At 41.4% G+C, this 19,251-nt stretch overlaps 2 protein-coding genes across 2 annotated transcripts in view; one reads left to right on the forward strand and one right to left on the reverse strand.

Annotated features, from left to right (window-relative positions):
• LOC134356742 (cullin-associated NEDD8-dissociated protein 1-like) overlaps window positions 1–11,051 on the forward strand; it is a 50,290-nt gene extending 39,239 nt beyond the window's left edge. Inside the window, exons 12-15 of the mRNA XM_063067834.1 lie at window positions 5,473–5,642; window positions 8,052–8,216; window positions 8,511–8,618; window positions 10,819–11,051. Of these exons, the coding sequence (XP_062923904.1) occupies window positions 5,473–5,642; window positions 8,052–8,216; window positions 8,511–8,618; window positions 10,819–11,046 (671 nt within the window). The 3' untranslated portion in view covers window positions 11,047–11,051. The remainder of the gene's footprint in view (window positions 1–5,472; window positions 5,643–8,051; window positions 8,217–8,510; window positions 8,619–10,818) is intronic.
• A 2,723-nt stretch (window positions 11,052–13,774) lies between these two features.
• Window positions 13,775–19,251, reverse strand: part of ccdc174 (coiled-coil domain containing 174) — a 29,380-nt gene continuing 23,903 nt past the window's right edge. The window contains exons 9-11 of the mRNA XM_063067835.1: window positions 17,823–17,967; window positions 16,368–16,538; window positions 13,775–14,042 (exon numbers count right to left, since the gene is read on the reverse strand). Coding sequence (XP_062923905.1) covers window positions 13,780–14,042; window positions 16,368–16,538; window positions 17,823–17,967 — 579 coding nt within the window. The 3' untranslated portion in view covers window positions 13,775–13,779. The remainder of the gene's footprint in view (window positions 14,043–16,367; window positions 16,539–17,822; window positions 17,968–19,251) is intronic.

Below are 19,251 nucleotides of genomic sequence, written 5' to 3' on the forward strand. Positions count from 1 at the left end.
CCTAATTTATTCTTGCATTCTTTTCTGGCTTCTTTGTAATCCATAAGGGCTCAGTTTGAATTTAGCTTCGTAATCTTTACATATATTTGCTTTTTCTATGATTAAATTTACCATCTCTTGACATTGAAAGTTTCCTTAGCCATCTTTGTTCTTCCTCCTTTACTGGAATATACCTGCCCTATACTCTCTGCAGTTGGTCTTTAAACAATCTCCACACGTCAAATATGGACGTGCCCTGAAACAACTGTTCCCAATTAACTCTCCCTAGAGCCTGCCTCATACTCTTGTAGTTTGCCCACCTCCAATTTAATACTCTCCTGGAAGGTCCATACTTACCCTTATCAATAGCTGTCTTGAAACTTACGAATTGTGATCCTTTTTGAACCTATAGATTATGACTTTTAACTAATTTATTCTCCCACTTAATTTTTAAAACTACTTTAAGGAGTTAAAATCTGATCAGATTATCAGTTAATCACAATAAATAATGGTAACTAGTAAAACATCCTAATTAGACAAATTTTGAGATTATATCTTATATTTTCCAGTTCAAAATGACCAATTGTTAACATGTGGGAATCTTACTCAGAATTGGAGACTTGCAAATTTCTCAGCATTAATTAGATTTGTTTATGGGATTCGTGTCTTCATTGTTTTCAATATTCACATAAATATTACCTGAAAACAACACATGAAAGAGAAAAGGGGATAGAGGCAGAGTATGAGGCCAGTAAATTACAAACCCCATTTCCAGAAAAGTTGGGATATTTTCCAAAATGCAATAAAAACAAAAATCTGTGATATGTTAATTCACGTGAACCTTTATTTAACTGGCAAAAGTACAGAAAAAGATTTTCAATAGTTTTACTGACAAACTTAATTGTATTTTGTAATTTTAGTCAGTTCAAAAGGAACATTTCTCAACACAAGATTGCAGAGAATTTAGGTCTTTCAACATCTGCAGTACATAATATTGTGAAAAGCTTCAGAGAATTCAGAGACATCTCAGTGCGTAAAGGGCAAGGTCGGAAACTACTGTTGAATGCGTGTGATCTTCGAGCCCTCAGGTGGCACTGCCCAAGAAACCGTCATGCTACTGTGACAATTATAGCCACCTGCGCTCGGGAGTACTTCGGAAAACTATTGTCACTCAACACAGTCCGTCACTGCATCCAGAAATGCAACTTGAAACTGTATTACGCAAGGAGGAAGCCATATATCAACTCTATGCAGAAACGCCGGCGAGTTCTCTGGGCCCGAGCTCATCTCAGATGGACCGAAAGATTGTGGAACCGTGTGCTGTGGTCAGATGAGTCCACATTTCAGCTAGTTTTCGGAAAAAACGCGTGTCGAGTTCTCCGTGCCAAAGATGAAAACGACCATCCAGATTGTTATCAGCGAAAGGTGAAAAAGCCAGCATCTGTGATGGTATGGGGGTGCATCAGTGCCCACGGCATGGGTGAGTTGCATGTATGTGAAGGTACCATTGACTCTGAGGCGTATATTAGGATTTTAGAGAGACATATGTTGCCATCAAGGCGACGTCTCTTCCCGGGACGTCCATGCTTATTTCAGCAGGACAATGCCAGACCATATTCTGCACGGGCTACAACAGCGTGGCTTTGTGGACACAGAGTGCGTGTGCTCGACTGGCCTGCTGCCAGTCCAGATCTATCTCCTATCAAAATGTGTGGCGCATCATGAAGAGGAGAATCAGACAACGGAGACTACGGACTGTTGAGCAGCTGAAGTCTTATATCAAGCAAGAATGGACAAAATTTCCAATTGCAAATCTACTACAATTAGTATCCTCAGTTCCAAAACGATTAAAAAGTGTTATTAAAAGGAAAGGTGATCTAACACAATGGTAAACATGTCTCTGTCCCAACTTCTGTTGAGTGTGTTGCAGCCATCAAATTCTAAATTTGTGTATGTTTACAAAATACAATTAAGTTGGTCAGTAAAACGATTGAAAATCTTTTCTTTGTACTTTTGTCAGTTAAGTAAAGGTTCACGTGAATTAACATCATTTTTGTTTTTATTGCATTTTGGAAATTATCCCAACTTTTCTGGAAATGGGGTTTCTACATGTTTCTGTTTTTTCTTTTTATGTCTTTGGGGTCCCTTTAGACATCTGGAAAAACAAATCTGGATATAACCAGAACTTTAATTGTCATTCATTTGTTTTCACTTTTCACTGTTGAAAACTAGCAACTTCTATTGGTAAACCTCTCCATTTTAAAATCTCACTGAGTCTTCAGCTTTCAATTCATCAAGCTCACAAACATTCATAGCAGTGAAATAGTTTTCAAGTCAAATGTAACTTGTCTCAATGGAAAAGTATTATCCTTCCAGCACCAAAGACGGGTTACAAAGACTTTCAGCTTGGATTAGATAACACCGGAACTGAACAGAAACATATACTTTACCGCAGCTCTTTCAGTCAAAAATCCCTGCCGCACTTAAATCAAAGTAACACACAGGACACGAGAGGAACTAGCAACATCTATGGAGGGAAGTTTCAGTCAACACTTTGGTTGAGATCCTTCATCAGGACTGGAAAGAAAGAATAGAAGCATACTAGGGGAATTAAGGGTTAAGGGGAAAAGGCAGGTAGATGGAGATGAGTCCATGGCCAGATCAGCCATGATCTAATTGAATGGCAGAGCAGGCTCGATGAGCCAGATGGCCGACTCCTGCTCCTGTTTCTTATGTAAGCAAGAATAAAAGGGTGGGGGAAGGGGGAAGAGCACGAGCATGTGAGCGATTGGTGAGTCCAGTTGAGGGGCGTAGACAGTAGGAAGGTTGGGGGAGTCTGGCTTCTGTGGCTGTGGACAGGCATATCAGGGTAAAAGTGGGAAGTTAAATTAAAATGGCTAGTCAATAGGAGATCTTGGCTGTTGGGGCAAACAGAACAAAGGACCTTGGTGAAGCAATCTCCCAGCCTTGTGCTGAATCTCAGCGATGTAGAAAAGGCCACACCAGATACAATAAACAACCCTGATGGATTCACATAGGTATTACCCCGCTTGGAAGGACTGTTTAGGGCCCAGAGTGGTGGTGGTGGAGGAGGAAGTATAGGCCAGATGTAGTACATAGCATTGTTTCAGATACAACTCCCTGAAGGATGACCAGTTGTGAGAGACGAACAGACAAGGGAGTCATGGAGGGAGCAGTTCCTGCAGAGAGAGGAGGGGAAGATGGTTTCTGCTTTCTTACTTTCCTGGTCTAATGGAGGGGCTCAGCCCAAAACATCAACTGTTCGTTTCCATCCATAGATGCTGGCTGACCTGCTGAGTTCCTCTAATGTTTTATGTGTTACTGCAAACTTTCAGCATCTGCATGTGTTCACATTTAAACTGAATCTTGATTCCCTTTACTTTAATACTGTCATGCTAAACCTTTCTTGCATCAGTAGCATGAGTGCCAATTTAATTTTTGGATTCCTCGTACACAATAAGACTTCATATTCAATATGGCCTTACACCTTATTGTCTCCATGCACTGCACTTTCTCTGTAACTTTAACACTTTATTCTGCATTCTGTTATTGCTTTGCCCTTGTGCTACCTTGATGTACTGATGTGATGCAATGTTTCACATGGATGGCGTGCAAAACAAGTTTTTCACTGTACCTTGGTACATGTGACAGTAAACCTATTTACAAACCTCTGGAATGCCCTTTGTTGAACAGATATATCAAACACCATCTTTCATTTCCACTGAGGATTTCAGCAGGAAATTTTAGTAACAGTCTATCCACAAACGCTTTCCATTTCTGATCCTTGGGTCCCTCCCCTATGGATGATCATGTTGAATTATAAAACGATTAGGCCCAGGAGGTTTTCCACTTCCATACTCTTCATGTCCTCAGCATCAAACACAGTTGAACTGTATCTTTTCCTTATGAGGACCCCACAGAAAATCTGCAAACGCCTGCAGCTGTTCTCCAGGTTTCTGGTGCATTTTGTCAGATGGACTAAAGTATTTAATACTGTTCATAAAACCGACAAGGTAATTCCTCCTCTTAGCTGCAAGCAACCTGCCTTCATCTCCCTCCCCAGTCCACCCTGGTGCTGCATTAATCACAATCCTCAATTTATTTCCCTGTAACTTATTCTCTCTCATACCTACATCCATCATTCCATCCTGATTCTTCCCCCACTAACCTACTCGGAGGGTAATTTTCAGCAGCCAGTTAACCTACCAAGCAGCATATTTTTTAGATTTGGAGCATTATGTGACTCCCACATGGTGAATGCACCAAGTCCGCCTAGCACCAGTGTTCAGCATTAAACCTAGATTACTGGAGCCACGAGGTATCAAAACTATCAGATGGCCCTCTTGGTGTGTGGGTTGGTAGATAAGTTGGCCACTGAGTTGTCCCTTGTGTGTGGGTGAGTGGTAGAACTTGGGAGAAGGATAGACTTAGAAGTGTGTGGTTGATGGTCAGCACAAGCTTGGTGGGCTCAAGAGCTTGTTTCTATGCTATATATCTCAATGACCATTAGTTTCCCTTATTCCTTTTAAAATACAAGGTTCCATTGTGATAAAAGAACTTCTGTGAGGAACTCGGCTGTAATTTACCAATAAGACCAGTAGCAGAATGGTTGGTGTAATGCTACTGAAGTGCCAGCGACTTGAGTTCAATTCCAGCCGCTTTGTGTAAGTGTATGACCTCTCCGTGACTATGGGTTTCCTCTAGGTGCTCCAGTTTCCTCCCGCTTTCCAAAGGGTGCAAAGTTTAGTAGGTTAATTGGACACATGGGTGTAATTGAGTGATGTGAGTTTATTAGACTGGATTGGTCTGTTACTGTGGTGTACCTCTAAATAAGTAAGACAGATGATTCACAAACAAGAAAAGTCTGTGGATGCTGGAAATCAAATCAACACACACAAAATGCCGGAGAAACTCAGCAGGTCAGGCAGCAACACTGGAAAAGAGTAAACAGTCAATATTTCAGGTCGAGATCCACCATCAGACAGATCATTAGTTTCCAAGGTTGTTTCTTAGATCTACCAATAGTGTTTACACAAATCATGACTCCATCTTCAAATCCCTTAACTATTATGTGCAGAATTTGCAATTGCATTTGGCACAGAGGTTCTGACTTCATTTCCATGCAATGCTGCTGCCTTTTGTGCCTGTTTTTTTGCCTTTAGACTTTTCCAGGTTTGCAATGCATTGTGCTGGTTCTATCATGACATTGGACTCTGGGCAGGAGAAATCCTGTGTTAGAGCCGTAACCGTAACTATCTTGTTCCATCAAGGGGCAGTCTACTACTGCTCTCTTAATTCCAATTGAAATTTTTTACCTTCTCAGACTGAAGGAATTGGTTAGTAACTTTAATCACCTGCTGGCAAGTTTAGGTAAGACTGTCCCACTCTAAACATCAGCTACTAGGAAGGTTATTTCCTGAGTTTCTTCATTGTTACCAAGAAATGCTTAATATTTTCTATTTTGTTTTTCAGGTGACTTCTTGCGGACTCTGGAAGACCCGGATCTCAATGTCAGGCGTGTTGCCTTGGTCATGTTCAATTGTGCGGCTCATAATAAGCCTTCGTTGATCAGGGACTTGCTGGAGACTGTGTTACCACAGTTATACAAGGAAACCAAGGTCAGAAAGGAGCTGATTAGAGAGGTAAGCTCATCACATAGATGTGACAGATCATGCAGCTCGTTCATTGCTCATAAAGGTACAGCAGCCCTGTGCACAATCTTGCAATGTCCTAAATGTGGTATCCAGTTTGTGCATGCTAAGATATCAAGAGCAGTCACCTATAAATTACCAGAAGTTACAGTACTTTTGGTGATGGGATAAATATTAGCCTGAAAAGCTGACTTTTCAAAAGTGCCGTGGAATCTTTAGTGTCCCTAAGCCCCACGGTTATGAGTTAAACTTTTTGTTTGAAAGTCAGCATCTGTGACACTACTGCACTCTCTCGGTATTTCACTAAGGTGTCAACCTGAATTATGAGTTGGAAGTGCTTTGAGTGGGAGTTCCAGAACTTCTGATTGAGAAATACTATTCCGTCCACTGATCAGTATCAGGTTCAATATCATTGATATGTCATTATGTTTTATAATTTTGCCACAGAATACAATACAACACATAAAATATACTATAAATTACAATAAGAAGTATGTATAAAAATAAATAGTGAAGTAGTGTTCATGAGTTTGTTCATTGTCCGTTCAGAAATCTGATGGCAAGGGGGAAGAAGCTGTTCCTAAAACGTTGCATGTGTATCTTCAGGCTCCTGTACCTTCTTTCTAATGGTAGGAATGAGGGCATGTCCTGGGTGTTGTGGGTCTTTAATGATGGATGCTAGCTTTTTCACACATCTCCTTTTAGAGATGTCCTTGGTACTGGGGAGGCTAGTGTCAGGAAATGCTGATTGGGTTTGCAGTCTTATGCACCTTTTTCCGATCTTGTGCAGTAGCCCCTCCATACCAAACAGTGATGCAACCAGTTAGAATGATTTTCAAGTTACATCTGTGGAAATTTGTTAGAATACCTAATCTCCTCAAACTCCTAATGAAATATAGCCAGGGATAGAACTTCAGAGATGTTGACATTCAGGAACTTCAAACTGCTCACCCTTTCCACTTTTGATCCCTCTGAGTTCTGGTGTGTGTCCCCTTGACTTCCCCTTCCTAAGGTCCACAATCAACTCCTTAGTCTTACTGACGTTGAGTACAAGGTAGTTGTGACACCACTCAATCAGCCAATCTATTTCACTCCTCTATACCACCTCATTGCCATCTGATATTCTGCCAACAAAGATTGTCATTGGTAATTTATAGGTGCCATTTGAACTGTGCTTAGCCACACATTCATGGGTGTAGAGAGAGTAGAGGAGCAGTCTAAGTGTGCATCCTTGAGATGTGCTGGTGTTGATTGCCAGCAAGGTGGATATGTTATTTTCAATCTACACTGACTGGTCTCCCAATGAGGAGGTCAAGGATCCAGTTGCAGAGCTCAGGATTTGAAGCTTATTGATTAGTACTGAGGGGTGATGGCATTGAATGCTGAGTTGTGATCAGTAAACAGCAGCTTGACGTAGGTATTGCTGTTTTTCAGGTGGTCGAATGAAGAGCTCGTGAGATTGCATCCGCTGTAGATTTATCATAGGAATAGCCAAATTGTAGGAGTCTATGGCCTTCCTTAGGCAAGGGTTAACCCTTAAACCCCTGCCGGAGCTGATGTGCATCCGATTTCATCTCTGCTTTCAATCAGAATTGCTTTATCGCTCTTAAAATAGCCTTCTGCGGGTCATACTTGGACTTCTGGTAGAGTTCTGGATCACCATTCTTGAATGCCACAGATCTAGCAGTCAGCAGACTGTCAATCTCTTGGTTCATTTCCAGCTTCTGGTTTTGGGTATATCCAGTATGTTCTCGGAGGCAAACACTCTTCCACACAGTTCTTTATGAAGTCAGTGGCAACTTTAGCATATTCATTCAGATTCAAAGATGAATTCCTGAATATTGTCCAGTCTACTGATTTGAAGCAGGTCCACTGGTTTACATTGATCCACAGGTCTTCTCTTGGCCTGCTGTCTGGTGACTCCAGGCCTGGGGAGATGTTGTTCCTCAAAGGCAAACTCTCGATCTCCAAACAAGTCTTCTACTTTTAGAAAAGTGTCTTCTCCTATTGCATGCCTCTGGGGTAGGAAAATGAGGTGGCAGTTTTGTCCTCCTAGCCTTATTAGCTGGGCTGCACTAAGAGAAGAACAGGTGACTCATCCCTTAGGGGCTCTCAGGAAAACTCTTTGCAATGTTAATGAACCTCTGCTGCTGCCCTTTATGCTTTGTGTCTGGGAATTGCATGTCTTCTGCTGCATAAATGACATGTATGTGTAGTTGTTCAAAGTTTGGGATTGTGGTAATTAATCTGTGCATTCTATTTTATTCCTTGCAAATAATTGATTTAGCAGGAAAGATGAGTTTTATTTCTTCCCACAATTTTTAATCTCTACACTCCCCTTGCTGACACTTTCAATAGATACTTTAACTAAATCACTACTTCCTTGAAATCTCTCTCCAGGTGGAAATGGGACCTTTCAAACACACTGTGGATGATGGACTGGATATTAGGAAAGCTGCCTTTGAATGCATGTACACTTTGCTGGATAGTTGTCTCGATAGGCTGGACATCTTTGAGTTTCTGAATCATGTGGAAGATGGATTAAAGGATCATTATGATATCAAGGTAAATAAGCTTAACTGTGCACTTACCCAGTTGGGCTGCGGTTGGGTTCTGCTGTGAAGGAGGGTTGCTCATAAAGGGACTGATTTAGGACCAGATTTAGAATTGTCCTTGGAGCTGTCAGAACTTTATGCAAGAGAACAGATGGTGATTCAATCTCTGCTGGTTCAAATTCAGATGCTCATGCCCAGGCCACTTGAGTAATCTGACTAATAATTATTTACTATGGTAAGTCATCTTGCATTACTATTCACCCAGTAAATCTGAACTGTCACATTTGTTCTTGCTTTCTTGCAGATGCTGACTTTCATCATGTTGGCACGACTGTCAACTGTCAGTCCCAGTGCAGTACTTCAGAGGCTGGACAGGCTAGTAGAACCACTGCGTGCAACGTGCACTACTAAGGTGGGTCCTTTCTGACATTGCTGACCAGAAGGGTTAATACTGGCATAGATATTTGGCCAGCAGCTTGTTTGTTGAATTAAATCTATAAATGTATTCAACACCACTAAAAGAGTATAAGATAAGTGATGTTAAGGGAATATATGCTGGAGTGAATGGGCTTGTGTGCTGAGTGATAATTATCAGTCCACCTTCCCCATGTTGAGCCAGTGAGGGATGCAGTTTCAAGGATCTTGCTCGCACATTGTAATTCCGTACACTTGTGTACTCAAGAGTTTGCTATAGATCAGTGTAGTACCCACTGGATGTACTGGATGTCTTGAAAAAGTACTCAGCCCCCACAACTATTTTCACATTTTACTGTCTCAATTTCCAAATTTAAAATATATTGAAGTAGGATTTTTTGAGCTAATCTACAAATCATTGTGCATCATGTCAAATCAAAAGAAAAATACCATAACCTGTCAACAATTTACTAAAAATTAAAAACCAAAATTGTGATGCTGAAAAAGTATTCATCTTTGTAATTCCTATGCTAATTTCCCTCAAGTGCAATATACGGTATTTGCTTACCAATGCATCCGATTTGTTGATGTTGAAAATTGGAGGATCACCTGTTTTCGATGAATTAATTAGAATAAATACCCCCTCTCCAACAGTAGTAGAATTTCAACAGACCAAAGCAAATAATAGAGAAGCACAAATCTGGGGAAGGGTACGTGACCATCTCAAAGGCACTGGCGATACCTCAGTGCAGTCTAGTGTGAAAAAGTGGGGGAAAAAAATATGAAACCACAGCCACACTGCCCAAGTCAGGCCACCCCACTAAACTTAGTTGCTGGAGAAGGACAGCACTTGCAAGAGAGACTACTGCAGTCACTGAGTGAACTGCAGAAGTCAGTGGGTGCCACTGGACATGAAGTTCATGGCTCCACAATCTCTTAAGACCTTGCATTAAAACGGTATTTATGGAAGAGTAGCAAGAAAAAAGCCCTGGCTTAAAAGAGCATATTTTTGCCCGTAAAGACTTTGCAAGGCATCACTTAGAAGACATTGTAAAGTTATGGAGGGTGGTCTTGTGGTCAGATGAGAATAAAGTGAAACTTTTTGACCTCAACTATACTGTGCATCAGCCAGATTATCACCATCTCTACTGTAAAGTATGGTGGAGGTAGCATCATGCTATGGGGATGCTTCTCAGCAGCAGAGAATGAAAATCTGGTCAGGATTGATGGGATGATCTTTTTAATACCTTTTAGAGATTTCCTGGTCCATTTGCCACTTCCTTTTCCATCATCCAAGGCTGTGCAGCAGTGATATTTAGTAAGTTAAGATGGTCAGTGAATTTCCCTTCATGTCTGACCTGCAAGCTACATTAAGCTTCCTGATGGGCATTTCAGATGACTTTATGAAGATGATAGTCAAAGCCTAATTTTTTGAACTGGCATGCTTACTCCCTCCTAGTGCACTAATTTCCAGTCCTATTGCCATGAATCCATGTCATGAATTCCCCTTCAACATTATAGAACATAGAACATGGAATAGTACAGTACAGGCCCTTTGGCCCACAATGTTGTGCCAACCCTTAAACCCTGCCTCCCATATAACCCCCCACCTTAAATCCTTCCATATACCTGTCTCGTAGTCTCTAAAATTTCACTAGTGTATCTGCCTCCACCACTGACTCAGGCAGTGCATTCCACACACCAACCACTCTTGAGTAAAAAACCTTACTCTAATATCCCCCTTGAACTTCCCACCCCTTACCTTAAAGCCATGTCCTCTTGTACTGAGCAGTGGTGCCCTGGCTGTGCACTCTATCTATTCCTCTTAATATCTTGTATACCTCTATCATGTCTCCTCTCATCCTCCTCTCCAAAGAGTAAAGCCCTAGCTCCCTTAATCTCTGATCATAATGCATACTCTCTAAACCAGGCAGCATCCTGGTAAATCTCCTCTGTACCCTTTCCAATGCTTCCACATTCTTCCTATAGTGAGGCGACCAGAACTGGACACAGTACTCCAAGTGTGGCCTAATCAGAGTTCTTGTGCACCTTTGCCATAGCTTGATATCATTCCTTAAGTAAGATTCAAATCAATAGTTTTGAGTTTTATCATGACAAATTTGGATTGCCAGCATTTTGCTGTTTTTGCACTGTTGCATGTAGTGGGTGGAGGTAATCCTGTTTTCCCTTTCATTTAGGTGAAGGCCAACTCGGTGAAGCAGGAATTTGAGAAGCAAGATGAGTTGAAACGCTCAGCGATGAGGGCAGTAGCAGCTCTGCTCACGATCCCAGAAGCAGAGAAGAGTGCTCTGATGGCAGAGTTCCAGTCACAGATCCGGTCTAACCCAGAGATGGCATCTATTTTTGAAAGCATTCAGAAAGACAACACATCAGTGACTAGCACAGAAATAATGGACCTCAGCTAGAAAAGAAAGTAAACCAAAAGGATCTGAACAAGATGCCTTGCCCTCATGACTAACTTCTGTGTGAAATGTTATTTATATTGCCATTTGGGTTTTAATTTTCTGTTGCAGCACCTCCTCTGGCTGGTATTTACAGGCCAGCTTTCTCAGTGTTGCCTTTGCATGACTTTCCTGCTGTTTCTGCTGCTCGTGCAGTTCAGGCCATGTCCCTGTTGCCCCATCTCCACAGCTACCATGTGGGGTGCCAGGGGTTTAAGGTGAATAGATGGTCACACTCCTTCCCGCTTGTTGGGAAAGGAATGCAAGCTAGACAGTGAAAAGAGAAGTGAACGAGTCTTTTTAGTTGCACTTATGTGACCTACTTGAGGCTTAAAATAAAGTCTTCCGAATGGGTTTATTTTATTGGCCTTGCAACTGTTAGTAAGTCCTGATGCTAATGGCTGACGTAAACCCATCTGTTAGTTCTGCTGTAAAATTGCATGCCAACCTGAATTGTACCATTTTAATAATGGACAGGCTGATTCAGTGCAAGACTCTGTTCTGGATGGAGTTCTCGTGCTAAAATCTGGAGGTTCCCTTGCTTACCATATAAAGTTTGTTGCTTTCACAAACAGAAGAAAATCTTGGCTGTTGGTCGAGGGGTATGTGTGGGTGAGATTTACCTGACACAAAGGACGTGAACCTTACAATATTCCATAATCTCAAGTGTGCTGGCAAAGCCACAATGATGAAGATGCCTGAAATTGCATTGGATAAGCAGTCCTGAATGCTTTTTAGTTTGACTTAGGCTGTAACGGTGAACTGTATTTTGCAATCGAGCCTCTTCCTACCCTACAATGTTAGCACAAGATCTATTAAATTATATCTATGCGGTCCAGCTGAGATGGGGAACTGACATGAGGGCTTTAAGTCTCATTGAGTGTTTCAGCATTAATGGCCCGTTGTTGGTGTACGTATCATCCCACACTGTTGCTAGATCTATCCTATTGCAAAATACACGTGCACAAACCTGCCAGAGACAGATATGATCTCTCATGCTGCTGCAGTCATGACATTGCCTGTACTCCTTAGGAAGCTGAAATTAAGTGTGTGGGCCAGATTTTAGAAATCAGCAATGTGAGGCTTGCCCAGTTCCAGAATGTGGCTTGGGGAAGTGCATTAGGTTGTTTTCTCATTGACTGCTGAGTCTAAGTTCAGTGGCACTTAAATCTCTGCCAGATCATCTCTTATCAAGGTGAGTTGTTACTGATATGCTGAACTTTAGTTGACAACGACCAAATTCTTTCTGTGAGGGTCCCTTACTGGTAGAATGGGTGACAAATTGAATACGGTACTTCTGTTAATATGGGGTAAAGCAATATAATGAAAGCATTTTGGCTCTGTGGAAAAAATTCATTAGGAATAAAAACTTTGGAATGCTGTCATTATGATATGGACCACCTCCCCATCCACCAATCTGCAATGAAGTTCATTCAGTGCCAATATCTTAATCTATTCTTTCATTTCCTTGCTTTTGAAAACTGAATTAAATAAAGTGCACTGTTCAACCTGGGATCCTGAAGTGAAGCAGCAATCAAAGTTCCTTGTGTTATTTTTCAGGTATTTGTCAGTATTTGATTTTGAATCAAATACTAGTGAGATTAGGTACTTTGAAGATCGATGTATATGGCTCCAGCATGACTTGTACATAGCATTGACTTACTTAGCAAATGCTCATCTGGCATCTAATGCCATATTGCTAAGTGTGGTGGCAGATTGCCTTGTATTCACCATGTTTGATCTTTGTGCCCAGTGGGAATGTTGGTACCAAGTGCCCTTGGTACCTTAGAAATTCAAGACAATTTAAAAGGTTTGCAAGCTACAAGTGTTTTTTAAACCTGATCAGCTACAAAATGCACTTAGAAGACCACAGGAAGCAATGGAGTGACTTATTTATATGGTTTTTATTTATAAAAATCAAAAGCAACTGACAATATGGGGGGTTCTAGTAAAAGTTTGTAAATAATTTGGAGAGTGATACGGAAGTAAAAGTTGGAAGAATGGGGTTTTTGTGTAGCTTGTTGCCAATCTGTCACATATGCCTTAAGGAGTTGCCTTAAGTCAGCTACCTCTGACTTAAAGTGGTAATGTTTGTCAGGGCTGGTTTAAGTTCCAAACATAATACATCACCACCTCTTTTGACGCTGGTTAAAAAAGAGACACTCTAACTTTTTGTAAGACTGCTGGCTCCCAGTTTAATCTTTTAATTCACAAGGTTCACATAAAAACACAGTATAATTGGTGTGCTGGGGGGGGGCGGGCGGGGAGAGAATAGGAGGAATGTAAGTTGTGGTATTAGAAACATCTGGTCAGTACTCCGGCACAAGTATCATGAGTCCTGATTTAGTGGAGCTGTGTGATAGATTTTCAACAGTCCTGGTACAGCTAATGAATGTGCTGGTAGTAGCTTTATCGTGCATTAAATGCATATCCAAGAATTAAGTGGCTGAAGCTGTCACTGTTTTGTCTCTTTATAATAAGGCAGATAGCTGAAATAGTTCTCACAAATTGCCATTGCTATTTTACCTGTAGAGTTTAGTTGCTGGATGGTGGTGGGAAAATGCAAACTATGCTACACATCACCTACAGGCCAAGTGACTTTAATATGCTCTGGTGACTGAAAGGTAGTGACTGATGTCCATCAACAGAGCAGGATGATTGTGGAAAATCCTTTAATATGGCAGCTCTCAGGTCTGTTCAGGTAGAATGCTTGTAGTAAGACAGCATATCGTCCAAAGTGTTGCTACTGGCTGGCTGATGAAGATTTGAATTGCTTTGCAAATCCACGTTGGGAAACTGTGGAGTCCGTTTGAAGGAGGATCCAAGCTGGCCTCTCTTCCAGCCTCCAGTATTATTTGGTCTCTTTGATTCACTGTAATAGTCTGAAGGGGGTGCAAATTCAGCTGGTCTCTCATCTCTTGGATCCAGGTGGTTCTTGGACCAGTAGTCAAACAGCAACTCTGGAATGGCATATTTAAAAAAAAAAGTTACGCTTCAATGCTTTCCACAACCTGTCCACCTGCTTCACAAAATCAAAACAAATCTGAGTGATTCTCAAGGTCTGAGCAACACACACAAAATGCTGGAGGAACTCAGCAGGCCAGGCAGCATCAATGGAAGAGTACAGTCGACGTTTCAGGCTGAAACCCTTTGGCAGGACTGGAGAAAACAGTAGATTTTGAAGGTGGGGGGAGGATGAAGTAAAGAGCTGTGAAAAAGACAAGACCATGGAAGAAAGAAAAGGGAGGTGATGGGTGGGCAAGGGAAAAGGGGATAGAAAATGCAGCAGCCCCTTCACCTCCAACTTAGGGACAGCTTATCTACTGCTGTCTATTATAAACCCACGGACTCTCACAGCTACCTGGACTACACCTCTTCTGACCCTGTTACTTGTAAAAACGCCATCCCCTTCTCTCAATTCCGCATTTGCTCTCAGGATGAGGCTTTTCATTCCAGAACAAAGGAGATGCCCTCCTCTTTCAAATCAACACAACTGCATCTCTTTCATTTCACGCAAATCTGCTTTTACCCCATCCTACCAGGGATAGGGTTCCTCACGTACTCCACGTCCAGCACATAATTCTCTGAAACTTCCGCCATCCGCGGAATCCCATTACCAAGCACATCTCTCGTCCACCCCACCCCCCACTTTCTGGTTTCCATAGGAATCACTCCCTATGTGATCCCCTTGTCCAGTCACCCCTCCTGGCACTTATCCTTGCAAGTGCTACACCACCTCCTTCACTACCACTCAGGGCCCTAAGCAGTCCTTCCAGGTGAGGCAACACTTTACTTGCGAGTCTGTTGGGGTCATATACTGTGTCCAGTCCTCCTGGTGTGGCTTCCTATATATTAGTGAGACCCATCATAGATTGGGAGACCACTTCACCGAGCTTCATCTGCCAGAAGTCCTGTCGACTGTACTCCTTTCCATAGATGCTGCCTGGCCTGCTGAGTTCCTCCAGCATTTTCTCTTGTGGCTGCATTCTCAAGGTCCATTGTGTGATCCATACCTACCCACCTACTTATCAAAAATATGAACGTTTAATTATTTACACTAAGTCTTTCCTCGCCTGAAAAAAAGAATGAAACACCCTGTATCAGATAGCAAAAGCCAAATTAACTATTCCTTCTGGGAGTTCTAGTCAATAAGGAATTTTCAGACTGAACAGAATAGCTTACACTGGAAGCAAACTACAAATCTAAATACTATTGTTTAGACCAAGAAATCAAGAACCTTTTCAGTAGCCAGACTTTATGAGTGGATCTTAAAATTAACTGAAGGACAAAGAACCCATTACCAACTATAGCTATCACCCAAGCTCCACTAAAATAAGCCTCAAACAGGGTAGATGTCATCTGATAGAACCACCTAGCTAATTATGAGGCACTGGTCAGACCACATTTGAAGTGTTATGAGCAGTTTTGGACATCTTATCTAAGAAACAATGTGCTGGCATTGCTGAGGAGGTTCACAAGAATGATTCCAGGAATGAAAGGGTTAATGTATTTCTTTGCTATGTCCCAAATGAACAACTCTACATGCTGAGGATGTGCCCCCTAATTCCAGATATCACCCTCTAAGGAACCATTCTCCATCTGGACTCTTAATCTTCCCTCTTTGGCAGGAGTTACTCCATACCAGGAAATCTAACAAAGCTCTCCACTGCTTCCAAGGCACATACATCCCACCTTTAAAGCAGATTAGAGCACGAGAGAGAAAGAAAAGACTGCAGATTCTGGAACCTGAAGCAACAAACAATTTTCCATAGGATCTATTAGAGGCCTTAATTTAATGCTTCACCCAAAACTGAACATGCCAGTCAATGCTGCACTCCCTCAGCAGCAATCTACATTTTGTGTTGCCCCTCGGAAATAATTATATAATCGGACCTATATATGACATTATACAAGGTCAACATATAATTGGACAAGCAACAATCTGCTGGAGGAACCCAGGTAGGTCAAGCACTGAGGGTGTAGGAGGTGTCCACATTTCAGATCAAAACTTAATTAGGATGGTACAGCAGTCTAGCATGGCCTCAGCAAAACACAACAGTAGACCAACCTTCCTTTCTATATTCTCTGTGCAACACAGAAAAGCCAATGGAATGATCTAATTGCTTGCTGTGCCTGCATGCCAATTGGTAGGAGGCCAAGATACTAACCCAGCATGAGACATGGTCAGAACAGGTCACTTTCCCATTGATAGCTGAATGAAGGTTATAATTGTGACAGAGCCGAACAAATACAGAACAATTACAGGAATGACTTTTGCCAGTTACCTTTTCCTCTGTCCCATTCCCGGACATGCGGAACACCAGGTTTTGTGTCCTTCCGCTCCTGTATTACGATCTCCACTTTCTTGTTCTTTGGGCCTGTGGCTTCATTCTGCTTTGCATCCAATTCTGAAGTCGCTGGTCCTGTCACCTGCTCCTCGGTCTCTTCATCTGTGCCTGAAATAAGGTCACACAAACCACTGGTTTCAACATCTAATCAGTCCAGATCAATTCCTTGGAATGGAAATTAAGAGATTATTTCCCCCGGGGCACAATAAGCAAATGGATTCCAGCACTGTATTCAAAGATTTAAAATTAAACTCTTAACATATACATAATCTAGTAAGTGGTCCAAAAGTTATAGTACATCAAGGCAGACATTTAGCCCATTGTAGCTTTGTTCTTCCAGTGTTTTCAGTAGAAGCCTAATGCACTGATCCTCTTTTCCAAACTTAGTTCTACAGAAGCTGACACTTAGTGTTGCTCTGTGTATAGTGTAAGGGAACAAAAAACATGTTCTTTTTTTGCCCTGCATGACTAGGAACCATGCAGGCTACTGCCATTTAGCACTGGCTAATGTTGAGCAGGACATGTAAGATTAAAAGGAGTGAAACAAGGAAAGACAAATGACAGGAAATGTTCAGAGTTGCTTTTAGTGAATTAGCTATTACCTAAAACACAGCCAGCATATCTTTTATAAATCATTTGAACCTTTGCTGTCAGTCTCTATATAAACATTTTTTTGTCTTTAACAATGGTGTTGAAATTAACACAGGGATTTGCTGTTAACAACTTAAAGGTATACTTGAAGATAGAATGATTCTTACGTATGTATTGTAGCCAGATTTCATGTTAGGGTGGTTTGAACAACAGAATACTGCTACATAAAATGGACCTGCTTTCTCCACACAGTACTTTCATAATTGGGAGAGGAATGCTATTTTCCAAAAAGGGAAGGGAATGAAAGGACAGTTAGTCAGCCCCTGCCAGACTTGTAAAGCATCTCCCAAGATCACCGTCAGGGTCTTAAGGATCACAGTCCAAATACAAGTCTGCCTGAGAGGAATTAAATAGGGAAGCCAAAGAAAAATTGACAGGTTTAAATAACTTAATAGACCAAGCTTGAACACAAACAGGAACACCTTGTCAATTTTATTGCTGGTGTATCAAGTGGTCAGATCAACCCACTGTATGAAAATAGCAGTGTATCACCATTTTAGGTTTTCTTTTACACAGCAATTAATCTTTAAACTGAATCTATAGTGGAGTTTTGATTTATCCCACGGTAGCCCAAGTAATCACACTGAAACTTACAAATAGACTCCAATCTAATTCATCCTCAGGAACTTCCCCACTCTCTCACAAACTAACCTAGCAAACCCTTGACTTGCAGAGCTACATCCTTTTATATAAAAAGCACTGTGTAAATAACCATACCCTGGATACCTATTCCACTTGTACCTTCCTTCTGCAGCTCTTCAGTAACTTCCATTCCATCAGCTTTCAGTTTCTTCAGCTTCCTCTCACGAACTTTTGCCAATCTGGCACTCAGCATGGCTTTGCGCTTCTCCTTCAGCTTCTCTCGTTTGGTTCTCTGATCCATCGTCTGCAATGGAAGGCAAAAGTTTTGCCATTATGAGCTAGGTCAGAACTGCTGCAATGATGCAGATTCCCATTATTTGCTTCTCCTTTCCTGCAAACACCGACATAAGGATTTTCTCTTGTGCAATGACGGGAATTTTTGAGCAAGTAAACTGCTACTTAAACACTGTTGCTCCTGATTTGTTTTGTAAGGCTGGTGTACATTACTATTGCACATCCTTGCGTTCACCTGTTTGGTTTTACAGTGGCAAATAAACTCAGCCACTGTTATTACATCAAGGATATCCCTAGATAAAGTGAATTTGGATGCACACTTCCAATGAAGAGCTGAGGTAGGCCCCTGTACTTTTAACACATTGTTTCCCCCACTTTTCTTCTATTCCCCTCCCAACATTTGTTTTATTTTTAGATGTACATCTCCAGCAAGTATATCACTTATTTTACCTTCCCCTTGTGCAACTGAATGGCTTACTAGACCATTTAAAATTGCAGATGAAATTCAACTGTGCTGGTGCACAATCACTAGAGGACAGTGCACCTTATTTTATTAAATTTAATAAGGAATTTGGATTTTACAATCTTAGTTTCACAGTTAGTTATATAGATAGCAGCTTTTAACTCTCAGGTTTTAATTTATTAAGAAGTTTTCAGATTGCCCAAAAGAACTCCAACTCATGTTCTCTGCCTTGTAAACCTAGGTATCAGTAACAATTGTTAGACTACCAAGGTTTATCATGCAGTTCCTCAAAGCCTTTCACCAGCCACCTTGTGCATTTGTTACTGACTTCAGTCACACTCTGACATCAACAACTGCCCGCTCACCTGATGTCACTCAGTAACAGGGAACAATAGGAAAGCTGCATTAGGAGGCCTCCAACTGCTACCACGCCCAAGTGTAGCTACCCACCTGTTGCTTCAGCTAGTACTGCATGTGTAGCAGAAACCAATTTTCTTCCCGTTGTTAACATAGCATAGTACAGGCCCTCTGGCGTGCAATATTGTGCCAAACTTATAACCTACTCTAAGATCAATCTGATCCTTCCCTTCTAAATAGCTTTCAATTTTTAAATCATCACTGTGTCTAAGAGTTTAAGTGCTCCCAATGTATCTGACTCTACCATTACCCCTAGCAAGGTGTACCACACACCCATTACACTTATATAAAAAAAAATGTACTTTTGACATCCCTCCTATATTTTCATCCAATCACCTTAAAATTAGGCCTCCTCGTTTTATTCATTTCTGCCCTGGTTAAAAATCAGTTATTATTATAAATGTTCAATCTACA

The sequence above is a fragment of the Mobula hypostoma genome, chromosome 15 (assembly GCF_963921235.1).
Source record: "Mobula hypostoma chromosome 15, sMobHyp1.1, whole genome shotgun sequence".
NCBI lineage: Eukaryota > Metazoa > Chordata > Chondrichthyes > Myliobatiformes > Myliobatidae > Mobula > Mobula hypostoma.